Source organism: Poeciliopsis prolifica, unplaced genomic scaffold (assembly GCF_027474105.1).
Source record: "Poeciliopsis prolifica strain line A6 unplaced genomic scaffold, Auburn_PproV2 SCAFFOLD012, whole genome shotgun sequence".
NCBI classification, from domain to species: Eukaryota; Metazoa; Chordata; class Actinopteri; order Cyprinodontiformes; family Poeciliidae; genus Poeciliopsis; species Poeciliopsis prolifica.
Window position 1 is genome coordinate 7,919,446 of NW_026562387.1, and position 24,989 is coordinate 7,944,434.

A 24,989-nucleotide genomic window follows, 5' to 3' on the forward strand; every position below is an offset into this window, starting at 1 on the left:
CCAATGTAACCATGTTCAAAACTGACACTCTGAAGTTTAAAGTGGACTTTAAAGCTACTGTTCCCCATCAGGGAAGAAGGCGTAAACTAATATTCACTGTATCAACATTAGCAAGTTAGTGATAGTCCCATCGACATGTGTGTACCGACCAACTCCCCATGGCACGACAGATCCAGTCTACTGCAGGGAAATCTCCAGCAGCAGATGGTTTCATCTGTAACAAAAAGCTGAAGCATCCCCCAGCATTTCTCTGTTCAGAACTAGAGGAAGTAGCAAATAATGAAACGGTGGTTTCAGACCCACTGACGAGCTCTGACTAACACAGTTAGAGCTCGTCACAATATTTTCTACTAACTAGTTGATCCCAAAAGAAAACATGGTGCATTACTGGCCAGAAACTTACGTCTTGAACAACTGCTGCTGTTCAAAAACACAGTTGTACAGACTGCACAAAAAAATCTGATTGCCAATTATATGCAGAACTGAGTCTTAGGTAAATACTTCCACAAAGGATATTAACACTTCCTCTATATTCGTTGAATGTTTTGTTGCACAGAAAATTGACACTTCTGAGTTTTTTTCTAAACATATGCTACATAATAATTTATTTTGTTCTTAAGAGAAAAATAAGAATCATTTTCTTTAATTAGTAAGAAAATTAAAATCTGAATTATGATAAATTCTTTTGAAATAATATATTTCTGGTAACTATTATTAATCAAGCCTTCTCTACAGCTCATTGCTTACAGTCACATTGTGCAGCAGGAGAAAAAAAACAAAGAAAATTAAATTAAAAAATAAGCGTGTTTTTCTCATATCTAGTTAAGCAGATTAGATGCGTTCATATTCTTTTATGACGTTATCTCTTGAAACTGTTGATTACTGATTATTGATGATTCTCACAGCCTAGGACTTGATCTGTGTTTTTGAATATCAATTCAACAGGGGATAACGCTTGCTAAAATATTCCAGTGTTTCGTGTTCCGTGTGCAGGTTTTGCACAGTGTTAAGAGTTAGGATGAGCACCGCAGGGCTTGATGTGGTAATTTAGTTTTAAGAAAAACAAAGTGATTATCAAAGTAACTGTAGGGAGTAAGGCATGGAGGGAAAAAAAAAACATAGATTAAATTTATAGATATGGTGTTAAAAGTAAAGCCGGGAGGTTCACTAAACAGTGATCGCTTTGATGGGTAAAACTTCTCCTTGTTTTGCTGCCTCAGGGCACTTCGCAATGTGTAAACAGACAACAACAGATACTTCTGCTACAGTGAGATCCTGTTTGATCTGCAAACGCTCTGACTGTGACCCATACTTTTACTAATCCACTGTCAGAAATGTAAGAGACTAAATTTGTTTTCTTCCAATAAACACAACATCACAAGTACATTCTTATGGAGCAGAGCACCATTTTTACAGCATTTTACCCAGACCCATTACAGTGCAAAAAAAAAAAAAAAGTGCCTCTTGTTAAGCTTGAAAGCTTGAAGTTCATACAGTAACTTATTAATTGTGCTGCAGGTATTTTAAGCAGCAAAATGCTGAAAAGATAATCAATTTTCCACTTAAACTTTCTTTTTTTTTTTTAGTGTAGACCTTTACTACTTCATGCAAATAAGCACAGGAGTGTTTCTCCTCAAAGGCATTAGTTGAGTTACTGCTGCATTGTCTAACAGGACTGCTTCAGGCTGTTATTACCATATTTCTGCCATTGTGTTGACTCATCCTCAACTATAAGTATGCCTAAACCCACATTAATAACACAAAGGCCATTTCACAGATCATGGACACTCAAAGTTTATGGTGAGTTTCTGCACTTTGTTTCCGTTGTGTATTGCAGAGTTTGCAGGTACATAGGAGCAAAGCTACAGTCTGATCTTTTCTCTTGCTTCTTACTTCTAACATATGGCATCTTTAACTTATGTTATGATTTATCTATATGGGAACACTGATTTTATAGTGTTTTCAGAAAAAAAATTAATTAAAAAAAACCCTTAAAGCATAGATTTTCAAACAAGGCTTCTTTTAGATGTTTCTTTCAGACAACTAAATATTTGAACGACAACCACGGACACTTAACCATGAACAGTATGGCTTAGTTTGCAGTCTAATCTAACGACAGACTATAAATTACAAAAAAGATTTCTTCTGCTGTCACAACTGGTTTCGCTGCTAAGAAATTACCAACATGAAAATCCATTCATTCATTCAGTCCTAGTAGAGAGTACACACAAGCAATTGTCTTATTGTTTATCTTTACCCAAAAGAAAAATAACAGTCATCAAAATGTGCCATATTGTGATAGCAAACTATAATTTGGGTTGTTTCCAAACTAATGTTGTGCTCATAAAAACAGCTTATAGTGTATTCTACCATTGGTGCCATATAACCATCTATAAACGCTCCGCTTAAGGTTCATAAAGTAAATATATGCAAATTATAATATCATGTCTAACAATACGGCTGCATTACCAAAAATAACAGCAATAAATAAGTCTCCTTTTTTGGTGATGAGTTGGCTTATCTTAAGTAGCATTTGTGCTTTTACAGCCAACAAGACTGCCATCATTTTTTCCCTTCTATTGTTTACCACAGAGAAATTTAAGAAAACTTGAAGACAAGCTTGCTCTCCTCTGCAAAGAAATGAGTTTAAAATGATCAAAACACATTAGCCACATAAATTCTTCCATTGTGCCAAGAGTCTTATGTTCATTTGGTCTAATTGTTAGATAATCTGTAATACTTTACTCATTACCACACCAGCCAATAAAATGTTTATAGGACCTGATGGTGTGTGCTGTGCTGCAATTTGAGGCTCACTGAAAACGATTGTGGCAAAGTAATCCCATGTAACTCATCAGAGCACGGCTCTGCAGTAGTGGTTATATTTTTGGGTTCAAAAACTCTTTCACTGTGTATGTACAATTTCAACTCCAGTCCCAGTATTTTTATTTCCACCCTAAGGAAACAATAAAATTATTTACTGTATATTGAGCAAAAAACTAACAAAAAATGACAAAGTTTTTCTACTAAGCTCGCCACATCATCATATCCATTGTTATCATCCTTCACCACGTCTCTTCTTCCCATATATTGACTGAATTTTTATGTTTTATGACTGTTTTGAGCTTTGATTTTTAAAGAATCTGTATATTACATCCTATCTATAATAGTACTCAACATTAGTCCTGAGGCATTTAGTAGCTGCATGTAATAATAGATATTTGCCAATTACTGCTCTATCACTCTGACACTCTGATTTGCTTTTACGAGTGAAGGGTAGAGCTATGAGTAAAATACATTATAGAGTTGATTTGTAAAGAGCCTGGAGACCAAATAGATTTTTTAATAAAGGAAACAGCCGACTCCTAACTTCAGGCTAGAAAGTTGTCACTTCTCTGCAGTTCAGAAGACAATTTTTTTTAGACAGTTGAAAAGTAACTATTGAGGTTCACAACACCAAAGAAACAAAACAGAGAAAAAGTAAACATGTGCCTCCTTGAATGCAAAATCAAAGAACAGTAAAAACAAAAAAAACTCAGTATTTAAGATGAGAAATTCTCCAATGAAAAATGATGGTAAGATGCTACCCAGGGATTTATAAACAAATCAAACCTGACATTTAAACACAGCTTGGTGCAGAATTGGGGATTCCCTCTGCAGGAGTTTTTTTAAAACCATACTTTTTATAGTTTTGCCATTTTTCCATTTAATTGTTTTTTGTGCCACTCGTAATATGAGTTAATGTTGCAATCCTATTGTTTTACCTTTAAAAAAAATGCGCACTGTAGCGGCATTGCATTATCATGTCTTTACCTACACTATATCAACATGCTCAAGTAGTGCATCTCTTACTGACTGGAAAAAGGATTTTATTTTGTTTTTCTTCACCCTGTTGTTGACAGTAATGGTAGCACTGCCTATCAATTTTCACAACAGTAGTGTGAGACACTCAGGATATTTTGACAAACTTCTGTCATTTGTGGTACTTTTAGCCGACTTTTCCTGAAACTCTCACGTATGGCTGAAATTCCTTGCTGTAGCTGCATACAATATAAGTAGAAATATTTGAGGAAGATATGAGATATGAGAAATATTGATGGATGTACTCAAAAGAACGTCAGCTTGTAGTTCATTCTCTCTTCAGTATCTAGTGAGAACTCACTGAGCAGCCCCAAGGTCGGTCTGAAAAAACAAACGCAGCAGAAGTTGTGGGTGCAAACTGTTTAATGAGTGCTTCTCATTCTCTTTATCTCATTAAGATAATTGTTTTGGGGCTGCATTGCTATTGGTAAATGACACCATAACAAAACACAAATTCCATTTGTTTTTGGTTTTGCAAGTATAACAAACATTAAAGGCAAAGTTATGCCCTATGTGATTTCCTCAAGGGCAAAAAAACTTGGTTTTTATCCTTATTAAAACAAAACAGCAAAACCAAAACATAAACCTGACAATATGTTACTTTTTTAGGTGATAGATAACCTATATCTAATGGAAGTTTGATTGATTTTGTATAAGTCTGACCAGTGGCTTAAAGTAACGTGTCCATTTTGCACAATATTACAATGCATTTAAATAATTAAATCATCCAGACTTCAGGCGAGCCTAATATTCACTGTATGTCAGGCATGTGGAAATGTGTGAGTACCTGCCGAAATATTCCCACAGAGAGAAGCAAAAGAAGGCAGTGTTTGGTTTTTAAGCAGCCTGCGAGGTCTCATCGGGTTAGTTCTCTATCAAAGGCCCACCAAGATGAGATTAAAATGAGCCCCCATCTACCCATCTCCGAGATGAAAGTGAGAAACGCCTTCGGGCAACAGACATCTCATCCGAGAGTTTCCTCCTCTCATCTCCAGTTACTGTCAATAGATGAGCTGAGTGAATGAGTGCAACACCAATGGAGCAAGACAGTAATGCGGCAGTTTAACTGATAATGATGTTCAACTATTTATTCAAGGTTAAAGGGGGATGCTTTGCATTTCTTTGCTCTTATTTGTTTGCCATGACATGTGTGATGGGATTATGTTTATCTCCCAGATAAAGCTGGTGAAATGAGAGGTGTCAGAAACGCAAAATACTTTAGATGCATTAGTTTGAATATATCCAGCACAAACACTCAATTAATTTTTTTTAAGCGCATAGTGAAATAGATTCCCAACCCCCCTTGTAATTTTCTCCTTGTCTAACACCATATTAGTTTGCTTACGTAAGCCCAATACAATATAAGAGGCATTAAAGGAGAGAAGTGCGTTCTCTAAATGGTGCGGTGAAAGGAAGAGATCCCAGTAATTGAGGCTGTTATAGACAGAGTTCAGTGAAATGGGGTTTCTTCTGGCTGCCTTCCTCTATGGACCTTTCTGTGAGGTTTCAAGATTCAAACCGCCCTCCCAGCTTGTGCAGCCAATTTGTTTTCTCAGATAAAAGTAAATAAGCTGAGCGCAATTTAATTGTGCCCCATTATCCCACCCTCCAGTCACGGTGGAAAACAAAACCCACACAGTGCTCCGCGGAGACCAGGCTTTTGGAAGGAATCAAATTAGGATAGGCCGTGAGTACGTGTGTGTGCGTGTATGTGTGAATGTGCTTATTTTTACTCTCATTTGTGCCTGAGAAAGAAAATAGTCTGAAGAGCTGTGGGTGAGAATTTTCTGTGCGGGACCAGCCCACCGATTCAAACTTGTAAACACACGAACATGAATCGTAGTCTTTTAGTGGCGGTCCAGATCTGCTCAGGTCCAGCAGGAAGCCAGAGCGTTTCACTACTTTTAACAGAAGACATTTCCAGTAAAACACACTGTAGCAAAAGTCATTGTTCTCCTCTTGGCTTTGCCTGTTGCGTTGCTCTCTCTGTCAGCTCAGATACAGTCCTCCTGTGAGTGGAAAAAAGAAAGAGGGGAAATAGGATCTTTTATTTTCTGGATGCAGAGAAACCAATTTGAGGGGCTGAAATTATTCTCATCAATAGCACCAGCTGCAGCCTTCAAGCTAATTAGAAACTTCATTGGTACAGCAATAACAAGTTAATTACGTTGCAGGGATATTAAAGCCGTGTATTCCCCCCCTCCATCACTCTTGCTGTTCTCGCATTTCTATAGATGGAGTACTTTCTAAACAGGCTGCTTGTTTTCTACCCTGCTCAGAGAAAAGCTTTAAGTTTAGCGTTATCTCCCGTATGTTCTTATGCGCAATCATTTGTGACGTATGAAGAAACATAACACCATTACATTAATTCTAAGGCCGCATGTACATGTGTACACCAGTATGAAGAGTACCGTTTCTTTTATTTCAACTGTGAACAGAACCAACATATAGTATGCCATTAAACTTGCAGATTGTAAAACACGTTTAATTGAGATTTTGTTTTATGGTTATTTAATTCATTGCTTAACCCCTTGTTAGGCACTCAGTATTAATTGTCTTCATCATTCCAGCACGTTGTCAGACTGCTCTTTGATCAGGACCATGGGGATCTCACATACACAGTAAAGGACTCTTTTCATTTCCCAACCGATATCCTTTCTTAAGAGCATTTGCTGTTTGTGTCTAAACGCCCCATCAGTGTCAGCCAACAGGCAGTAAAAAAAAACACTTTGTGCATGGCACAGGTATTGATGAAACAGCACTATTTGACAGCCTTGGAATGAAACCAAGGCATCTTTCTGGCAAGGTCTGATTGTATATATTCCCTTCCTGGCATGGTTGACTAAAAATCGATGTAAGTGATTATCTTTATTTCATCATGAATCTGTTGTCCTGATGGAAACTGATCCCTTGCATGATATCAGTGTCCTGGGGGACAAGCCGTCTCTTAAATGTTTAATTGAGAAAACGTGAATCATTTGCTCTGGAGTTTGAAGTCCTTTGAGGTAAAACTAACAAGAGCATCTCTGGGAGACTTTGAGGAGGAGGGAGAGAACGCCTCTCAGCACAAAATCTTTTTTAAAATACTTTAGTTCTCCCGTTTTATGTAACACAGATGACTGTTGAACTCTCACTTTGCATTTTTAATTACTCATATTATGTTTGGGTTTCTCTGTAATCAGGTCCATGACATTACAAACATCAGCTCACATAGAGTCATCATTTACACTCAGATCTACATTTATGCAGCGCCTAGGGAAAGTATTCACCCCCTTGGATGTTTTACCTTTTTGTTGCTTTTTCAAATCAATCATGATCAACAAAATGTTACTTTCTTGACAAAAAAGTATTTGACTGTTGTCAATAAAAGACAAATTATATTGATAATGGTTGTTTTGCAAAAGCAATAGAAGTATAAACATCCGAGGGGGAGGAAAACTTTTCGATATCAGGGTTTCCATGTGATCATTTATTCTATTGTGGTTTTGCTCTATTCTGACAATTGAGGACAAGAATGCAAAGTCTTGCTTAGATGTGTCTGATGTGAGCTATTTTATATCTCAATTGAGGTTTGAATGGTTTGTATTTCCAGGAAGTTCAGAGAAGAACAAGAAGAGAAGAAAAAACGATACCACAAAAGTTTGGTGGTATTTTTTAGAGGACAAAAATACACCGTGAATGATATCTAAATGAATGTTAAATTGTGGACTAAAATCCTTGCAATATCTATATTTTCCCATAACGTTTAACTATATGTATTGACATCTGGAAGCCACAGGAGGGAGCTGTTGAGCTGTGTATAGTCCTCGTTTTCAGTTCAGTCCCCCACATTAACCATCTTTTGATCATTTGGGGGTTTGATTGTGCTCTCCTTAATGTGTTGATGCAGGTTTTTGTGGGGGTCCCTTTCAGACTTTCTGAAAAATGTTTTTGACTCTAATTTCTCACTTGCTGCTCGTTGTGTCTCCTTCTCATTCCAGCTGGATCATTACCCAACTGTGAACTACAAACTTCCAGATGCCTCAGACATTCAATTCGACCTGGTTAAGACGCTGTTCTTAGGAAAAATCTATGGTGAGTAGCTTGCCACTTCAAACTTGTTTTGTTTGTAAAACTAGTAGTCGTTAACATGTTTTATTTTCAACTGTCCAGAAAGCTGAAGGAATATTACTCTTGTGAATAGTCACTTATGAGTTGTCACAATCAATCATGAAATCCCCAGTGCAGATTTTCACTGAATCAACAAAAATTATATGGGTTACACTGCATAATAATATTTTTAAAAAATTCCCTTCTCACCCACCGCGGGTGGTTCTTATCCTCTGAGCTCGGGTCCTCTACCAGAGGCCTGGGAGCTTGAGGGTCCTGCAGTATCTTGGCTGTGCCAAGGACTGCACATTTCTGGACTGAGATGTCTGATGTTGTTCCTGGGATCTGTTGTAGTCATTGCTCCAGTTTGGGGGTTACTGCCCGAGGGCCCCGATGACCACAGGCACCACTGTGGTCTTCACCTTCCAGGCCCTCTCCAGTTCTTCCCTGAGGCCCTGGTATTTCTCCAGTTTCTCGTGCTCCTTTTTCCTGATGCTGCAATCACTTGGTATTGCGACATCTACAACGGCTTTCCTCTGTTGTTTATCCACTACGACAATGTCTGGTTGGTTCGCCATTACCATTTTGTCTGTTTGGATCTGGAAGTCCCACAGGATCTTAGCTCTGGCGTTCTCCACCACCTTTGGGGGTGTTTCCCACTTTGATCTCGGGGTTTCCAGTCTATATTCTGCACAGATGTTTCTGTACACTATGCCTTCCACTTGGTTATGTCGTTCCATGTACGCTTTCCCTGCCAGTATCTTGCACCCTGCTGTGATGTGCTGGACTGTCTCAGGGGCCTCCTTGCACAACCTACACCTTGGGTCTTGTCTGGTGTGGTAGATCTGGGCCTCTATTGCTCTGGTGTTTAGGGCCTGTTCCTGGGCGGCCTGTTCCTGTAAAAAAAAAAAAAAAAAACTATGAGAAATCTCCATATGTTTCACAAAGTTTCTCGAGGGCCAAGAAACCGCCTTTGTTTATTCTCAAGAAAAAACTTTCTTGTTGAAAGTTAAAAGGTACCATAAATTAATGGGTAATTCAAATCTCTTTGCTGTTAATATTATTACAAGTTTATGTATGTATATTGCTCTCTTTCCAAGTACATGTCTCCAGACAATGCAGCAAATCACTTTCTCTACAAGGATAAGTAGAGCTAGCTAGTTAGCGAGGTATCTCCCATAATCCCTCCATCATACTCCCATTACCCCATATCAACACCACATCTGTGCTATGAAGGAAAACAAAACCAAGGTAACCCTTCATCTCAAAGCAGCATGAAGATATTTGTCTACTTTGTAAGATATAACTCTAAATATCAATATAATCTACATCCTGAAAAATAACTCTAAATATAGAAAGAAAACCAGAAGGATAATATTAAGGGTATGATGGTGGAAAAGGAAATGTTGTCATGAGAAAGACAGAAGAGGAGAGCCACAAGGACAAAAGCTTGTATTTCTGTGTCTCATCGGATCTGTTCCATTTCTGCGTCTGAACCACAAAGACAAGAGAGGCTGTCAGACAGTTCAGCTATCAGGTTCTCTGTTTCAGAGAGAGACCCTGTGCTTGGTACGCTGCACACACACTTTGATCATTGTGACATCTCCGCCTTCCCTTTTTGCAGTCTGATTGCAGGATGGGATAAGCTGGCTTCAATAACAATGGAGCATTTCACATAAGATGACTGAGAGTCAGAGGTGTGCACCAATACCCAAAGCCTTCGTTATCATTAATGAACAATGAACCATTCTCAGGTCATCAACTGTTCAGCACAGCGATTTTCCGTCTAATAGTAATTATCCATAAAACCCTCCTGAACACCTGTGGATTATAGCTTTGTGGGCTGCAATAAAAAAAAAGCCCTATGATTAAGAATTGCTTATTTATTCATTGTTCAACTGCTGTAATAAGAGCATTTCTAACATTTCTGTTGATCAAGTGTTGGATTTTCCTTCTTTCAAGATGCATTTATTCTCATCTCAGTCATTCTTGGATGTGATCAACTGAAAGCTCATTTAATGATGTATAAGATTTTAGTACAGTTTACATTAGTCCTTTCACCTTTGTAAACCTAAAGTGTGAAAAGATTTATGGCTCTCATTCTCCTATCTGTTCATAATATCACCTTTGACTGCAGATTTCTATTCATAATCTTTACTATGTGAGTGCTTCTGTAATTGTTCCACTTCAATGTATTCAGTCTTTTTTTTGTTTGTTTGTTTTTTTCCGAACCATGTTCTTTTCAGTTGTGTTTGAGCTCTTAATTGAATAGTTGTATCTATTTCCTTGACCAAGGTCAAGAAACGTGCAAAAGAATCTGAAAAGAAAAAAACAAGCAGGAAACAGCTGAGCAGTTGCAGAACAGTGATTTTATGTTTACAGCATTGAACCCAGGCATAGCTCAATAGTTACACAAGAGTTGTGCTTGTTCCCAGAGTGAATTGAACTACCTTTGAAATTTTATGTAGAAATAAATAGAATAGAATAGAAAAGAATATAATAGAATAGAATAGAATAGAATAGAATAGAATAGAATAGAATAGAATGTATTGATCCCCAAGGGAAAATTGTTAATATAATTGTAGGTCAAACAGAGAAACCAATTTGGTTGAATAAAGATAAATATTTATTTTGTCCATTTACTTTCAGAAATCAAGCACACTTTACCTTTGCAGAAGACCTTTGGGCAAAGTAAGAGTAAGAATCGAAGAATTGTTTTCTAATGATAACTTTGCCAAACTTGAGATCATTATTCCATGAACGATTTGCTTTTGTAACTTTATCGTAGTGAATATTCTGTAACAGTAAACTGCTAGTGTTTATGTGCACATGAGGGTAATTTCATCCTTTCCTCCCTATCTGATGTTGAACCTTGGTGTCAGGGAGGAACCGTCTCTCCTCTGTCTTGGTCTGTTTTTGCACAATTAATGCATAAATAAAATTATTCAACTAACCTTTATGACTGGAGCCAAAGGCAAGTACAGACAACATGAAACATGATAGTTTTTGTTTTGAAGCCTTGCTTAAAGGGCCACTTTAGGATCAGGGTACCAGGCTGGAGGTAGAGTACCATCTTCGGTTTTTTGCAGCATTTCTTTATCATCGATGCAAAAGATTTTGCTAATACTTCTTTGCCAAATGCCTTAAGCTCAAGCAGATTGGATGGAAAGTATCTGTGAACAATGTTGTTATTTTTAAATCTTGCCAATGATTCCCTGTTGAGAAGGTTCATTCTGCTACCTGAATTCAAACCAGGGACAGCTATCTCCAGTCTACAAAAGCCAGGGGTCCTACATATTGTAAATATTTCCATATCTAAATTACCTCTTCAACATGTCATCAACTTCTGCATATGATTGGTAGCAAATTATCCACTTGATTAAGATTAGTTGAATCAGGGGAAAATTGAAATCTTGCAAAAAGGCTGCTTTTGAGAGCTGATGTTGGGATCTCTTTTCAGATCTAAGCTGTCCTTTTTTATCATTAGTTGTATTATTAGGATAATTCTCCTAATGGAAGATAAACCACCCGAAGCCTGGAATAGTGCTTCATGACCCAACTCAACGATAACCTCTCTGTAGCTTTATTCCTCACCTGTATGCTGTGTTCCTTTGTCTGCATGATGCTCTAATACTTTCACAAAACAGTTGTTCTTATGCTGAAAATTACCAGGTTTTCAGTAATTTTATTATTTTTTTAATTATTGAAAAACGTTTTTGACTTTATGCTTTACAATTATTGACTGATCATTAAAATGCCCTGGATATTGTGGCTGTGATGGGAAATATGTGAAAAAGTTTGAGGGGTATGAGTAATTTTATGTGGTAGATCTATATGTGGTCTGTGGATTGATATTGGTCCAATGCAGATCTCTGCACCCACCTGGAATAGATGAGTGAGATGAGTCATGCCGCAGCCAGAATCACATTCCTGTGCTCTGCGCTGTAAATCCGGTGGGTCTCTCTCTTTCAGTGTGTATCGGATAGACGGAATAAATTCAAAGCAGAAACGAACCGAAGGAAAAGCATCATTAGAGACAGACGACTATAGCCCTCAGGGTAAATGGCATGTACTGTACATCAGCACCACACTAAAATTAAATTTTGCTGTTTTATTTTCACATATTTTTTCCTTTCTATAGATACCGCTAAAGAAAAACATATGCAGACGTGCTAGTTTGAGGTTGAAGTACCTCTCTGTGAATAATGTTTCGAAGAGCTAAATGCAGCGCTTTTATTTAGAGACTGTTCAAATCTTTGATATTTATTTGATCATCCTTACTGTACTTTACTTCAGGTCTATTAGGGAGCCAAGATAACTTAATAGAAAGTGTTCTTTATATACACTATATACAGTAGCTATTAGCGCTCATACAATCAGAATATTTACCTCATGCAATTTACTTCTGACAACAATGAAAACTCATTAATATGAATCACATAACTATCCATTTTTTACAATCAAGTCGCCAATTTCAATATCCCTAATATTATGCAACAACTTTGTTATTTAGGCTCTTTGTAATGTGTCTGAATTGTATACATTTTTGAGTCACAGTTTTAACACAATAGAATGTGAAGGCTGTACATCTATGACAGTCTTAATGTTAATATCTATATTTAAAGATTAGGTTATGTGGAAAAAGAAATGCTGTGTAAAATAAAAATAAGGTTAAGATAAACCATAAAGCTGCAGTATGTAATTTTTATAAAAGCATGTTTTTACATATTTGTTAATACTGCCACTATGTGCAGTAATATGAGACAAATCAATTGTAAGGAAAAATATGTAGCTGCTCTGCGTCTTCACTGAGGCTCTACAGTCATTTGCAGGATTACACTGCTCAGTCAGAAACAACCAAACCATAGCCACTCTCAATCATGCTCATGCAAGCGCTGCTCACGCCTTCCCTCTGCTCTCCTCTGTACTAAAACTTCTCCACCCACAGTAGAGCCTGCCTTGAATGCACAGGCTAGCTAGCAATGCTACCGATGGCAGCAGATAGATATTGTAAACAAATATTTTTAACTCTAACTGAGTTAAAACAGGAGACATAAACATAAAATGTAAAATATTTAACAGAATTTTATATAGTGTGAAATGTCTCTCACTGACAGAGATCTGCTGCAGCCTCACAGTCAGTCAATAACAGGATTTAAATGTTGCATTTTGTCACAAGATGATAAAAACAGCGTCAGAGGCTTTTAGCCAGTCAACAAAATAATTCTCAGATATTTTGCTCAAATACTTCCTGGACTGTTGAAGTGCAGAAATCAAACCTCTTATGCAGCAGTTGTTTGAAAAGTGCTCAACTACCTGAACAGCTGAAACCTTGCCATTAACCTGTTCATAATGCAGGTTTATAAAAATGTTGTTCTTTTCAACAGTATGGAGCAGGACTAGTATATGAATTTGTTCAGGTCTGTCCATGTGCACATTAGATTCACTCCCTCAGTGTTTAGACTCAAATTGATTATGTTTCCCTTTCTTTTGAATAGCATGTGACGATTAAGTCCAATCAATTCCCTTCCTCCAGAGTAGCCTTTGACTGTCTCCGTTTTGTATTGTGACCTTTGCATTGACAGCCACACAACATCCTGACTCCAGTTAAAGCTCTGGTGTTAGATCAAGCTGATATCACAAATTTCCTTTTCTTTTCTGTGTCCGATTAGCAGCTTGATTCCGTTGGTAAAATCAGTCTGTCCTTTGTGCCCAGAGGGCTGTTTTGTGTGTACGTCTCTATGTCTTGAAAGAATGACGTCATTACTAAAAGTCACGAGTTGAATCTCGGATTGGGGAATCCTGATCCGGGCCACTTCGGATCCTGGATCCGGGTTTTCTCCAGCCAGCGTCTGGGAGTGGGGGTGGGACTGCACTGCAGAGAAAAGGGAGGGATAGAAGGAGGCAAAAAAAAGAAAAAACACAGTGAGAGAAGGAGATGCTTGTCAGTGTGTTGCTGTTTTCACATGAGCCACACAACAGAGAGAGAGAACATCTGAAAGAAGAAGAGAAGGTTTGGTGCACAAACTCTTCACAGACACAAGTCTGTGTAGGTAACTGAGGTGAATGCATGCCTGTGTGTCCTCTGTTTGTGTTGCTGTGTTTGCATGTGTGTGCCAAGGTTGCGGCAGGTCACTGAGTCATCTCAGTGAGAACTGAACCTTGAATTTATAACTGAAGCAGTTTCATCCCGTCCTCTTTTGGCACATTCTTATACTCATGGGTGGGAATGTTTTTCTTTCCTTTTTTTTTTACCGGTTTACTTGCTAGATAAACAGGATTATGGGAATGTATGTGTCTGTGTGAGTTCCCTGCAACCACTTGTGTAGGTGTGTGTGAGAGTCTGATCTGAAAAGAGCCATCGCAGACAGTGTGACAATGTCAACGTGTCCATGTTGGTTTTTAATTGGCTTGGCATGTGAACAAGATTAACATCCTGGTCAAGGAGGATGCTGGAGGTGGCGCTGAAGAGCATACCTGTGTGTGAATGCCTGTGGGTGTGTTCTCTCTGGTTCAGTGGGGAAAACCGCAGGTATATTTGCTGTGTTTGAGGTCGAACCTCTTCAATCATCACATCATGCTTTTCTAAGCAATCTTTAATCAGTTGTGTAGCTTTAGCTTAATTCAGACCAAAGACAGCTTTGTTTTCATGTGGCTTAACATCTAAAGCTAAAAAGTTACATTGTTGTCCTAATGCTGCAATTAGGACAATTTCAACAACTGCAAAACATAAAGAACTCTCTTTAATAATTGTTTGCTAATTCATGATTTTTTTTCCACTTTTAAATGTTTGAAGACAGCAAATGATCCTAAACCGTTTATTTAATCTTATTTAATCTTATTTCTATCCATTTTCCTCTTTTTCCTTCTGTTTATTAAACAGTAAAGATGCTTCTCTTCTCTGCATCTCTCAGTAGAACATCTGCTTGTGCATGATCCAGATTTGCCTTTCTTCTGGAGGGCGTGGCGGATGGACCCACATTGATATTCTTTGCACGCACCTCTAAACGCATCACGCTTTCATTACCTCACACCAGCAACAATGTCTTCTCTCCCTCGTCCACCCCTCAATCAGCTTCTATTTGTTGCCATGGGAACTGTTTGATCCCCCTCTCTCCTTACTGTTTCTGTCCAACTCTTTTGTCCTTCACACTTTCTCTGCTTTGTTTTCCACCCACCTTTCCTCTTATAATGCTCTTTCCTTCTGAACCTTGGAGCCACACCCACCCTCTAAGCCAGTTCTGCTTGTCACTTCTCCTTCCCCTGTTTCATTCATCCAACTTACACACACACACACACACACACACACACACACACACACACACATGCACACACACACACACCCACTAACACCCCATAACTTCCAATTGTGTTTCTTTCTGCACCTCCTTTTTTGAATTATTCATGCAACTGACTCACCGTCCGAGGGTGCAGTCGGCTCTTTTCAATGATGCTTTTGTCGTGTATTAATGTCTGTTTGGTCGAGATGGATTAACAGAGTGATATATGGTCACACAAGAACGAAGCATCTATAAATCAAACATGATACTTCTTTTCATTCCCGGCCAAATGAAGCAGTCCATTCTGTCTGCAAATTATGATGATTGCGTGTGGAAGAGCTGTTTGCTTTGTGTTTTTGCCCATGTTTTATTGATTAGTGTAGACACTGCTAACACCAGCTATAGCCAAGCTTTGCAAATAAGAGATCAGTTTGTGGTTACTGCATCGTACAGTGTTAAATCACTTGTAAGTGTTCATAGATTTGTGTGCTGAGTGCCGGGACAAGGCAAAAGATTAATGAAAAGAAACAAGACATTTAAGCATGTTAGATTTTTGCTTCAATGGCCTCATGTAATGCAAACGTATGGATAAATACATGCACACCTTTCAATTTTCAATGCACTGGATTGAACTGTAATCAGTTTTTCTTGTGCCAATACTGATCATTTGTTGCCAATATCCATTGTTTCTTACCAAGAAGCTCTTATGAAACAATTTAAGATGCTTTTGAATAAATGTCCAAGAATTTCTTCAAATGTCACTGTGGTTTAAAGCTGCTAATGCAAACTTTAAAGTAGTATACTATCTCCAGTCAGGAGATATTTTCCCTTTATTTCAAGTTTCTACCTAAAAATGTGAACAGTAGGGTTTGAAAAAAATAACAGAATCTATTTTTCTGAGCAGCTATGTGGAATGAGTCAACCTCTTAATGCTGAGTCATACAAAGGGATCTGGATAAATCTAGAGTCCAGATGATCAAAGAGAGACACAGAAGTAGCAACAATGAAATAATCTGACTGGAATCACTTTATCCCCTTGTTTTTGGATTTGATTGCATAATTGTTTTGTCATTACATCTTTAAAGTTCTAGCAGGCTTGTTTTTTCCGTTTTCCATTGGTGTACATTGGAGTAGAGATACAATCTAGTTTCTCTAGTAAGAATTTCTTGGGTCCTGTTTGCAATTCGGTTCAGAGTTCTGAGGAGCAGAACCTCCAACATGTACCACATGAAAACACCAACCGCTTTCCTGGAAAGACCAGTTTTGTGTCCACTGAAGGAAGAAATGGTGTGACACCCAGTCTGGGGCCCAAGGCAACTTATCATTGCATCAAAATGTTGTTGTTTTTTATGTTTTTGTTTTTTATTACTAAGACATCTGAGGATTCTGTTCATCGCTGTATCCTATATATAGATACAATTTTCAAAATTATGAATCTGAGAGTAAATCTATTTATAGAAATCTGTTTTCATTAACAGATTTCAGATTGATCAGAAATGCTTCGTTTAATTTGAGACTGAGGATGTTTTCATAAATACAATTATGTAGCCTCAATTGCCTCAATTAAACTGTCAGCAAATTATGAGACTTTATCATTTGACTTTCTGCCAGCCAAGAAGGTTCTGAAATTTAACCCTTTTTTCTGTAGAAGTTGTTTTTTTCATTCTTACATTAGTAATTGCAGGTTTCAATTAATTTCACTTTTGCCATATCTACTGCATCTAAGCTTTTCAAACTGAGCCGGTTTGCAAGTTCATCTCATAAAATGTAAGATTAGAGTTGATCTCCCGTTCCTCCCTTTGTATACAATGCATTATAAAATCTGCCACCTCCTTTGTTTGCTTTCTAAATTACACTTTCTGGTACTTTCCTGTGTGTATTGAAAATGTCATTGTGTGCGAAGCAGCCCAGTAGCAAACCCAGCAGAGAAGTCTATTAGTATTCACACACAGGGCCCCACAGTGATCAGCACATGTTCAAGCATACAGAAGAGAAACATATTGTGCACTTAAAAGATGGCTGGTATCAGTAAATCTGTCCACCGTCATGCTGTCTGTCCACCACTGTTGTGCACCTCATGCAAATTCCCAAACCTGTTAAACTTTTTCCACATTTGGCCATACTTCAGTGTATTTTATTTGGATTATATTTCTTTTGTGGCTTACCATAAAAAAAATCATTATTCATATTAATCTGTGTGTATCACAATCAAAAGGCATAGCCATTGTGCAGACACAGAGGAAAGATGAAATACGGAGAAACCATGTGCGTGGTATGAAAATTAATGCACAGTGCACAGATAGGGGAAAGTCTGTAGATCCAGGCACAAGAGGAATAAAAAAAGGACTATTTCTGGCAACACAATCAGTAGAGCACAAACAAGCTTGGATTAGACTCATCAAAATGAAATAGAGTTAGAATTATATTATCAACCATGTCCAGATACTCAGAATCCCATCATCCAACATAACAGGATTCATTAACGATGAGCGTGGTTGCACATGGAGGAGTCCTGTTCGTCATCCTGAGTTTATAGCATTCTCTGTGATTGTCCAAACATTTCCTTCTGGGTGTGTCCGAGGTCAAGCAGCAGCAACAGAGGAATTATTTCATTTAAAAATTAAATCCCCCACTTGACACATGTATAAATGTTGTATTATTCAGAGTCAAAGGGGATTGTTTTGGAATCGGCAAGTTTGAAATGTGCTGCCTGAAACCGAAACACAGTGGTGAGTGCATCAAGACAATTTAACAAGCTCTTTTCCATTATTTATCTCTGCATAGAAACTGGACCCATCGACCCCGTCCTCATCGAGAGATACAACAGCCCGGGTTTCATTGGCTGCCTGTCTCGTGTGCAGTTCAACGGAGTAGCGCCTCTCAAGTCTGCTCTGAGAAAAGTCGCAGACGCCCAGGTCGACAGTCACCCTGCATCTGCCTCTCCAGTGTCCTACCAGGGCAAACTTGTGCAATCTAACTGCGGGGCTTCACCTCTCACCGTCCCACCAATGTCGGCTGCACCGAATCCCTGGCCTCTGGACAACACCGGTCTGTACTTCTGAAACAAAGCTCCTTCCTGTGAATATTCTTATGTATGAGGAGCTTTTCATGGTCGACATTCCAACTTCTGAAGTGTGCATGAGCAATATATCCTATAATTAGGTGGGATTAAAACATCCTTTCATGCTACAAGCTTAACATACAAATTATTATCAAGATACAACTTGAGCTTAAATTAAATATTTAATCATGTAAGAACTTTAGAAATGAATCATGATCGTCTTACACGATACAATTGCCTGCATTCTTGAAAGGATTTGCAAAGAAAGGTTTACTTATACCTCTCTGACACCAGCAAGAATTTTTTTTTCTGATTTGTGTTTAGTTTCAACCCTACATTTCAATTTTGTTTTACTGGGAAGTTGTTATAAATCAACTCAAGTCTTGCAGAAATGTGAGGAAGGAAGAAAATGTATTATTTATCATTTGTACTTATCCCCATTTACTCTGATGCCCATAAATACATTTCAGTGTAACTAATTTCATTGAGAAGTTACTTTATAAATAAGGTCTACCTCTTTATTCTCAGAATCTCAGTTATTTTTTTAGAGAATATAATGAATAAACTGCATCATGAAGAACAAGGAACACAGAAAATTCAGAACTAAGGCTTATAAGAATTCAAGGACAGCATTAAGCAGTAGAAAAGAAACCTGAAATTTGTGTTTTTTTCCTTTGCTTTTACAAGCTATTTTAGACTTGCTATATGTTACACTTTCTTTTTGTTGATGCTTGTTCCTGTCCCTCTTCTCCTCTCTTTGCAGATGCAGAGACTCCCCTAAATGAAGAGCGAGTCATTCCTGATGGAGTTAACAGGGACTCGGCTATCATTGGAGGTGTGCCACCACCGCTACTTACGCTTAGTGTATGAACAGTGCTAAAAGATATCCGGAGAAAAAGCTGCCATGGTTCAAACTGATATAAAAAGATCTGGAAACAATGGATCACTTGTTCTGGTCAGAAGACTTGTTTTGGGTGTCATGTCTCGCTTTGTCATAGAAAATAAAATAGAATGGCAAATGAAAGAAATTTACATTTTTAAATAGCAGTTTTTAACTTTTTGCAAATTAATTTAGGCAGATTATAGTTAAAAATGCGTATTAAGTCAGATCAATGACATGGGTCAATGTTTATAACTTTCCTGTGTTTTGCACAATTATTTTTGGTCTCCATATGATGATTCACATGCAATAATCACAATACCCTACAGTGAAAATGTGTGAAAACATTGAAATAAATTATCTTTTATTTTAGTAGCACGGACTGAAACATAAACAGAGAATTCACTTCATTATCTGTTCAATGGTATTTTTAAAACAAGTTTAACAAAAACAAATGAAATCTATACCTGACTTTAATATTTTGATTAGAAATTTTGGGACCTTTTAATTCATAATCCATTACCTCTGTTTCCCAGGAGTATAAATATGATGTGACACCAGTGCATATTTTGATTGAGCCACCGGACACTTGGCTAGTGCTTGTTAATTAGGATAATTGGGATGGAAAAAAAATCAGCTGTATCCATCTTGCAACAAAGGATGAATATGTAGAAATGTGGTGGAGAATGTGCTGAAGTAAAGAGTCTATAGAAGTGGAAACCAAAGTCTGGTGAATTGTTTTAAGCATTAATGCTTGCTATGTGCCTTTGAATGTCTATGGCACTGAAAATGTAAGCGGCGGACCAATGAAAACTTTGAAGTGAGGCACCAGACGGGACTAAAAACTCAACACAGTAGATTCCAAATGACATCTCTTTCGTTCACAGGGATCATTGCAGTGGTGATCTTCACCATCCTGTGTACGCTGGTGTTCCTGATCCGCTACATGTTCCGTCACAAAGGCACCTACCACACCAACGAGGCTAAGGGCAGCGGGGAGTCGGCCACAGAGTCGGCCGACACAGCCATCATCGGCACCGACAACCCAGAAACTATCGACGAATCAAAGAAGGAGTGGTTCATTTAACTGGCAGACGATGGGACTCAGACAGAGCAGGCAAAATGCGAGACCACCGATGCTCCAAGATGGAGGAGGATTAATCAAGTGAACGATCACTGGCGATAAAGAGGAGTGACTGTTCAAAAGGACAACAAACTCCCTGTGAAGATGAGGGTTGTGGGAAAATTCCTGTTCCTTTTTTTATATCCAGAGTAATAGAAAAACAAAAGCTGGACTCTTATCCTGAGGAGTGCAGCTGTAAAAGACTATACATGTATATACTAACCAGCTTATCCTTCTTTGTATCGTGCTTGGGAGTTTTCAGGAGTCCTTTGAATACTGTGTATGACAAATAATTACACTTACTGGGTGGTGTAATAGCAAAGATTTATTGCCAGTCCTTGTTTGGTTTTGATTTTATATTTAAACAGAAATCTTATATAAGAAATGATCAAATCAACATGCCAAACAATCTTTTTAAATCTTTTTTTTTTTCTTTTTGTCCTGTTTTTCAAGTTGTATTCACACCAGTCTGTCAACACTCACATTCGTCCAGTGGAGCACATCCTGTTAGCTGGTAACATAGAGTTTATCATCAATGCCAAAAGTCTCTTTGTAAATATATTTTGTGTCAGTTTTCCTAAAAAGATTTATTTAGAGTCCAAATGCCAATGAGAAATGTCATATCTATATTACAGTAATATATCTGTTCATTATATTATATATGTGTAAAATACAGAGTTTTATGTTTAGGTCTCAAGACTTTCGATTGTACGGGACGCTCCCTCCTGCGGTGGCGCAGAGAAGGGTTTCTCAGAGCACGATGGCAAATCATGATTTTCCACCGTTGGTTTAGCTCATCATCATGGCAGCTTTCTTTGAGTTTGAGTGAAACCAAGAGCCTTTAGTCATTCGGACGTGAGCGGTCAGTTTGTTTCTTTGCCAAACACTTCAGTCTTATTTCCAAAGTTTGCGAATATTATTTGGCTTTGAACGTTTTCTTTGCATTCTTTTTATGTTAAATGAACCATTTCTAACGTATGCATGTATCAGTGTGTAGGTCAAATGCTAAACCAAGTGCCAGAGGAGGCAGCCTCAGTTTTTTTTCTTTATGCACTTAGCTTCGAGCATTAAAGGAGCCTAAAGCAGCATGAATTTAAAATAAAAACTCCGAACACCACCAGGGATGAAGTTAGGATGGTAATTGGCTTATGAATCTGCTGTGCCTTTGAGGTATTGAGCCATATCGCCTTTTCTTCGATTACTTAACTTAGACCCATAACAAAAGCTTGACTGATGCTGCGTAAAATCTATTCAGGTTTTCTTTTGCTTCCTTTGTAAGATGGTGCTGTTCAGTTTCGCACAAAATACAAACTCTAGCCAGTTTTTCTCAGCTCAAGTATGTCAGTGACAATAAGAAAGTTAAGCACTCAAATCAGAAGTGATGGAGATGAAATGAAGCAGGTTGTGAACTGATGACTATATAATATCAAATGGGAAAGGCGTTGGTAGTCTTATGCTGTCAGCCTGGATACAAGCAGCAGTTCACTCCGGATCAGAGTCACATGCCTGGTGGCTATTCTTGCTTGAATGCCTCCCTGAGCAAGAGTCTCTTTATGCACTTTGAAAAAAAATACATTTCTCGAAGTTTGTTGTAAAGAATTATACGTGTAGAATCAAGTCAGTCCAGATTTAAATCTAAATATTTTTGTTTGTCTCAACTCAGGATGGTTTAGATGTGAAATGTATCACAAAATGAATCAGGATTGCATTAACCTCTTTCCAGTTAGTACTGCTGCATATTCGAATTGGCAATTGAAAACTTGATTGGAGTAGAACCTTTAATTTACTTTCTTTAAACACCTCTTCTGCCCCCGGACACAGTAATTCCCCTGGGCAAAGACAGATCAGAAACAGCTACTGCATACTGCCTTTGTATTATGTCCTGTGGTAAATTAGACCAGAGTTGCAGACTGTATTATTTTGGCAGTGGGCAGAAAGACTAACATTGTGCTGCCTCAGAAGCAGTAATGCCATCTGGTGGCTGTTCAGTTTGCCACAAATTTGCAAACTGAATCCAGTACATGGTGATCACTGGCATACAAATTGATCCATTTCATCTGTGTGCTTAACTTTTTTTATGTGCTATAGGAAAAGCTGTGCAGAATTATATATACGGAGCAACTGCATGGATGTGCTGCCTACAAACTACCACTCCTATCCTCTGAGACGCACACAAAACAAAGTTCTGTTTCTAACTTTGCTTCTTTTGTCCTGTCAGCGATGTTTACCTGTTACATGTGTTTCAACTGAAACAAGCTGCCAACCGTGTTTTTAGTTTTTAGTTCAATTTGTTTTTATTGGGTTTTTTTCTGTTTGGTTAAAGAGCTCCCACTCACGTGAATGATTTTATACCGGCCCATCACCATCGCCTCAGGGTTGTACGCTAACCGCAGATCACTTCATCGGAGACGTATTGGCAGCTGTGAAGCTCAGCTCGCCTTCGTCTGAGGCCTCAAAGCAAACCTTTCCCCATTTCAACATCACATCCTTCTCACATATCGTCTCTGTCTCTCTTTTCCTTTTTCTAATTATATTACTCAGAGTCCAAATAAACATGCACGCACACCCTCTTCTTGTGGTTTAACCATGACATCGATGATGATCAGTGCTGACAGACTAAACCATAATGCATTTGTTTCAGCTTTCAGTTCTGTTGAGTACTATAAAGAGTGTTTGATCAATAAAACCTTTTTTTCAACGCATCACTGTCTATTTAAAGCTTTGATCTCGCTGCTATCCACCCCTGGATGATGTGTTGCTTATGTTTCAGAGTAGAGTATGATGCTGTGGTTTTATTAAGAATTTAAGATTAAATTCAGAAATAGTCTCTTACAGAGATAGTCTCTTTAAGAGTTTAGTTGGTTGTGTGTTTGCTCCGATTGTCTCGCTCTGAAATCAACATGCCATCTTCAGATTTTTATCAAATATGACTTCAAACATTTTACAGAAATGTGTGGGTGGTTGCTTTAAAATCAGAGCATGTACAGGTATGAAAATATGGAGCTTGAGGAAACAGCTGTCAGTCAGTAAGATCTTTGTACACCTACACAGAATCTCATCTCGACAGTTTTTAGCTACATTTACAAATACAATAAATGTAAACCACTGCCCAGATTACTGCATTATTGAACACTAATTATTTTCCTCTCTCGCATGTGCATGAGCCTGGTTTTCTTTTGTTTTCAGATGGAAAGTATTGCCTAGAGTGAGGATTTTTCTGAAAAATTCTTGGCTGCCACCTTGTGGGCACGCTTTCTAGCTGCAGTTACACAGTGCTATGAAAAAATCAGTAAATCCGTTTAAATTTTTTGGATTAATGCTGCAAAATTAAATAAATTTTTTAAGAAAATTTATTTAAATAAATGCCACACAATATGGCATGTTTCTTCATAAAAAGAAGTGACGGTCTGCAGACCAAAATATTACGTGTAATTTGTTTTACAAGGCAAGAGAAGACCGAAAATGTATAAAACTATTGAAGTAGAGGGGTTCAGTAACTATTTCAGTAGAGCTGGCTTAGAGTATAAGCAAACTTTGCAACCACTAAGAGTCAAGTTTCAGTTGCAGAGAAGCCAAATATAGAGAGAGGCTGTGGACAAAATGAATACTTTAATAAAATAATGTTATTTTATTGCTGGTGGTATATTCAGTGTTTTTTACAAGTGTTCACCAACAATGAACAGAGATTCTTCTTGAATTGCTTCTTGAATTGCCGTTACAGATTTTCTAAATTTTGGTCAGGTAAAGAAATTACCTTTGTCTTTCAGAAGAGCTCAAACAAGGAAATCAACAGATTATTTTTGTGTTTGGTTTTTAGTTTACTGCTCTCCTACCTATTAAAAGATATAACTTCCCCATTTCAAATGTATATATATATATATATATATATATATATATATATATATATATATATATATATATAATATATATATATATATATAAATAAAAATAATTCCCTTCTCACCCACCGCGGGTGGTTCTTATCCTCTGAGCTCGGGTCCTCTACCAGAGGCCTGGGAGCTTGAGGGTCCTGCGCAGTATGTTGGCTGTGCCAAGGACTGCACATTTCTGGACTGAGATGTCTGATGTTGTTCCTGGGATCTGTTGTAGCCACTGCTCCAGTTGGGGGTTACTGCCCCGAGGGCCCCGATGACCACAGGCACCACTGTGGTCTTCACCTTCCAGGCCCTCTCCAGTTCTTCCCTGAGGCCCTGGTATTTCTCCAGTTTCTCGTGCTCCTTTTTCCTGATGTTGCAATCACTTGGTATTGCTACATCTACCACAACGGCTTTCTCTGATGTTTATCCACTACGACAATGTCTGGTTGGTTCGCCATTACCATTTTGTCTGTCTGGATCTGGAAGTCCCACAGGATCTTATATATAATATATATATATATTATATATATATATATATATATATAATATATATCTTATATATATATATATATATAACTATATATATATGGATATATATAGTTATATATATATATATATATATATATATATATATATATATATATATATACTGTATATATATTTATGTATATATATATATAGTTATATATATAGTATTTATTTTTGCTTCAACATTTATTTAGTTTTTTTAATTATTTTTTTATTTATTATTTAGTTTTTTTTTAATTATGATCCTGCTGTCACCAACAAGTCTGATAAATAGAGCCCTGTGCTTTGT

At 37.7% G+C, this 24,989-nt stretch overlaps 1 protein-coding gene across 2 annotated transcripts in view; it reads left to right on the forward strand.

The window, feature by feature from the left end:
• The window catches only part of cntnap2a (contactin associated protein 2a), a 266,864-nt gene extending 243,868 nt beyond the window's left edge, over window positions 1–22,996 (forward strand). For both annotated transcript variants that reach the window (XM_055037488.1, XM_055037489.1), the window contains exons 23-26: window positions 7,842–7,935; window positions 18,015–18,278; window positions 19,055–19,126; window positions 20,059–22,996. In XM_055037488.1, the coding sequence (XP_054893463.1) occupies window positions 7,842–7,935; window positions 18,015–18,278; window positions 19,055–19,126; window positions 20,059–20,258 (630 nt within the window). In that variant the 3' untranslated portion in view covers window positions 20,259–22,996. The remainder of the gene's footprint in view (window positions 1–7,841; window positions 7,936–18,014; window positions 18,279–19,054; window positions 19,127–20,058) is intronic.
• Window positions 22,997–24,989: the final 1,993 nt, after the last annotated feature.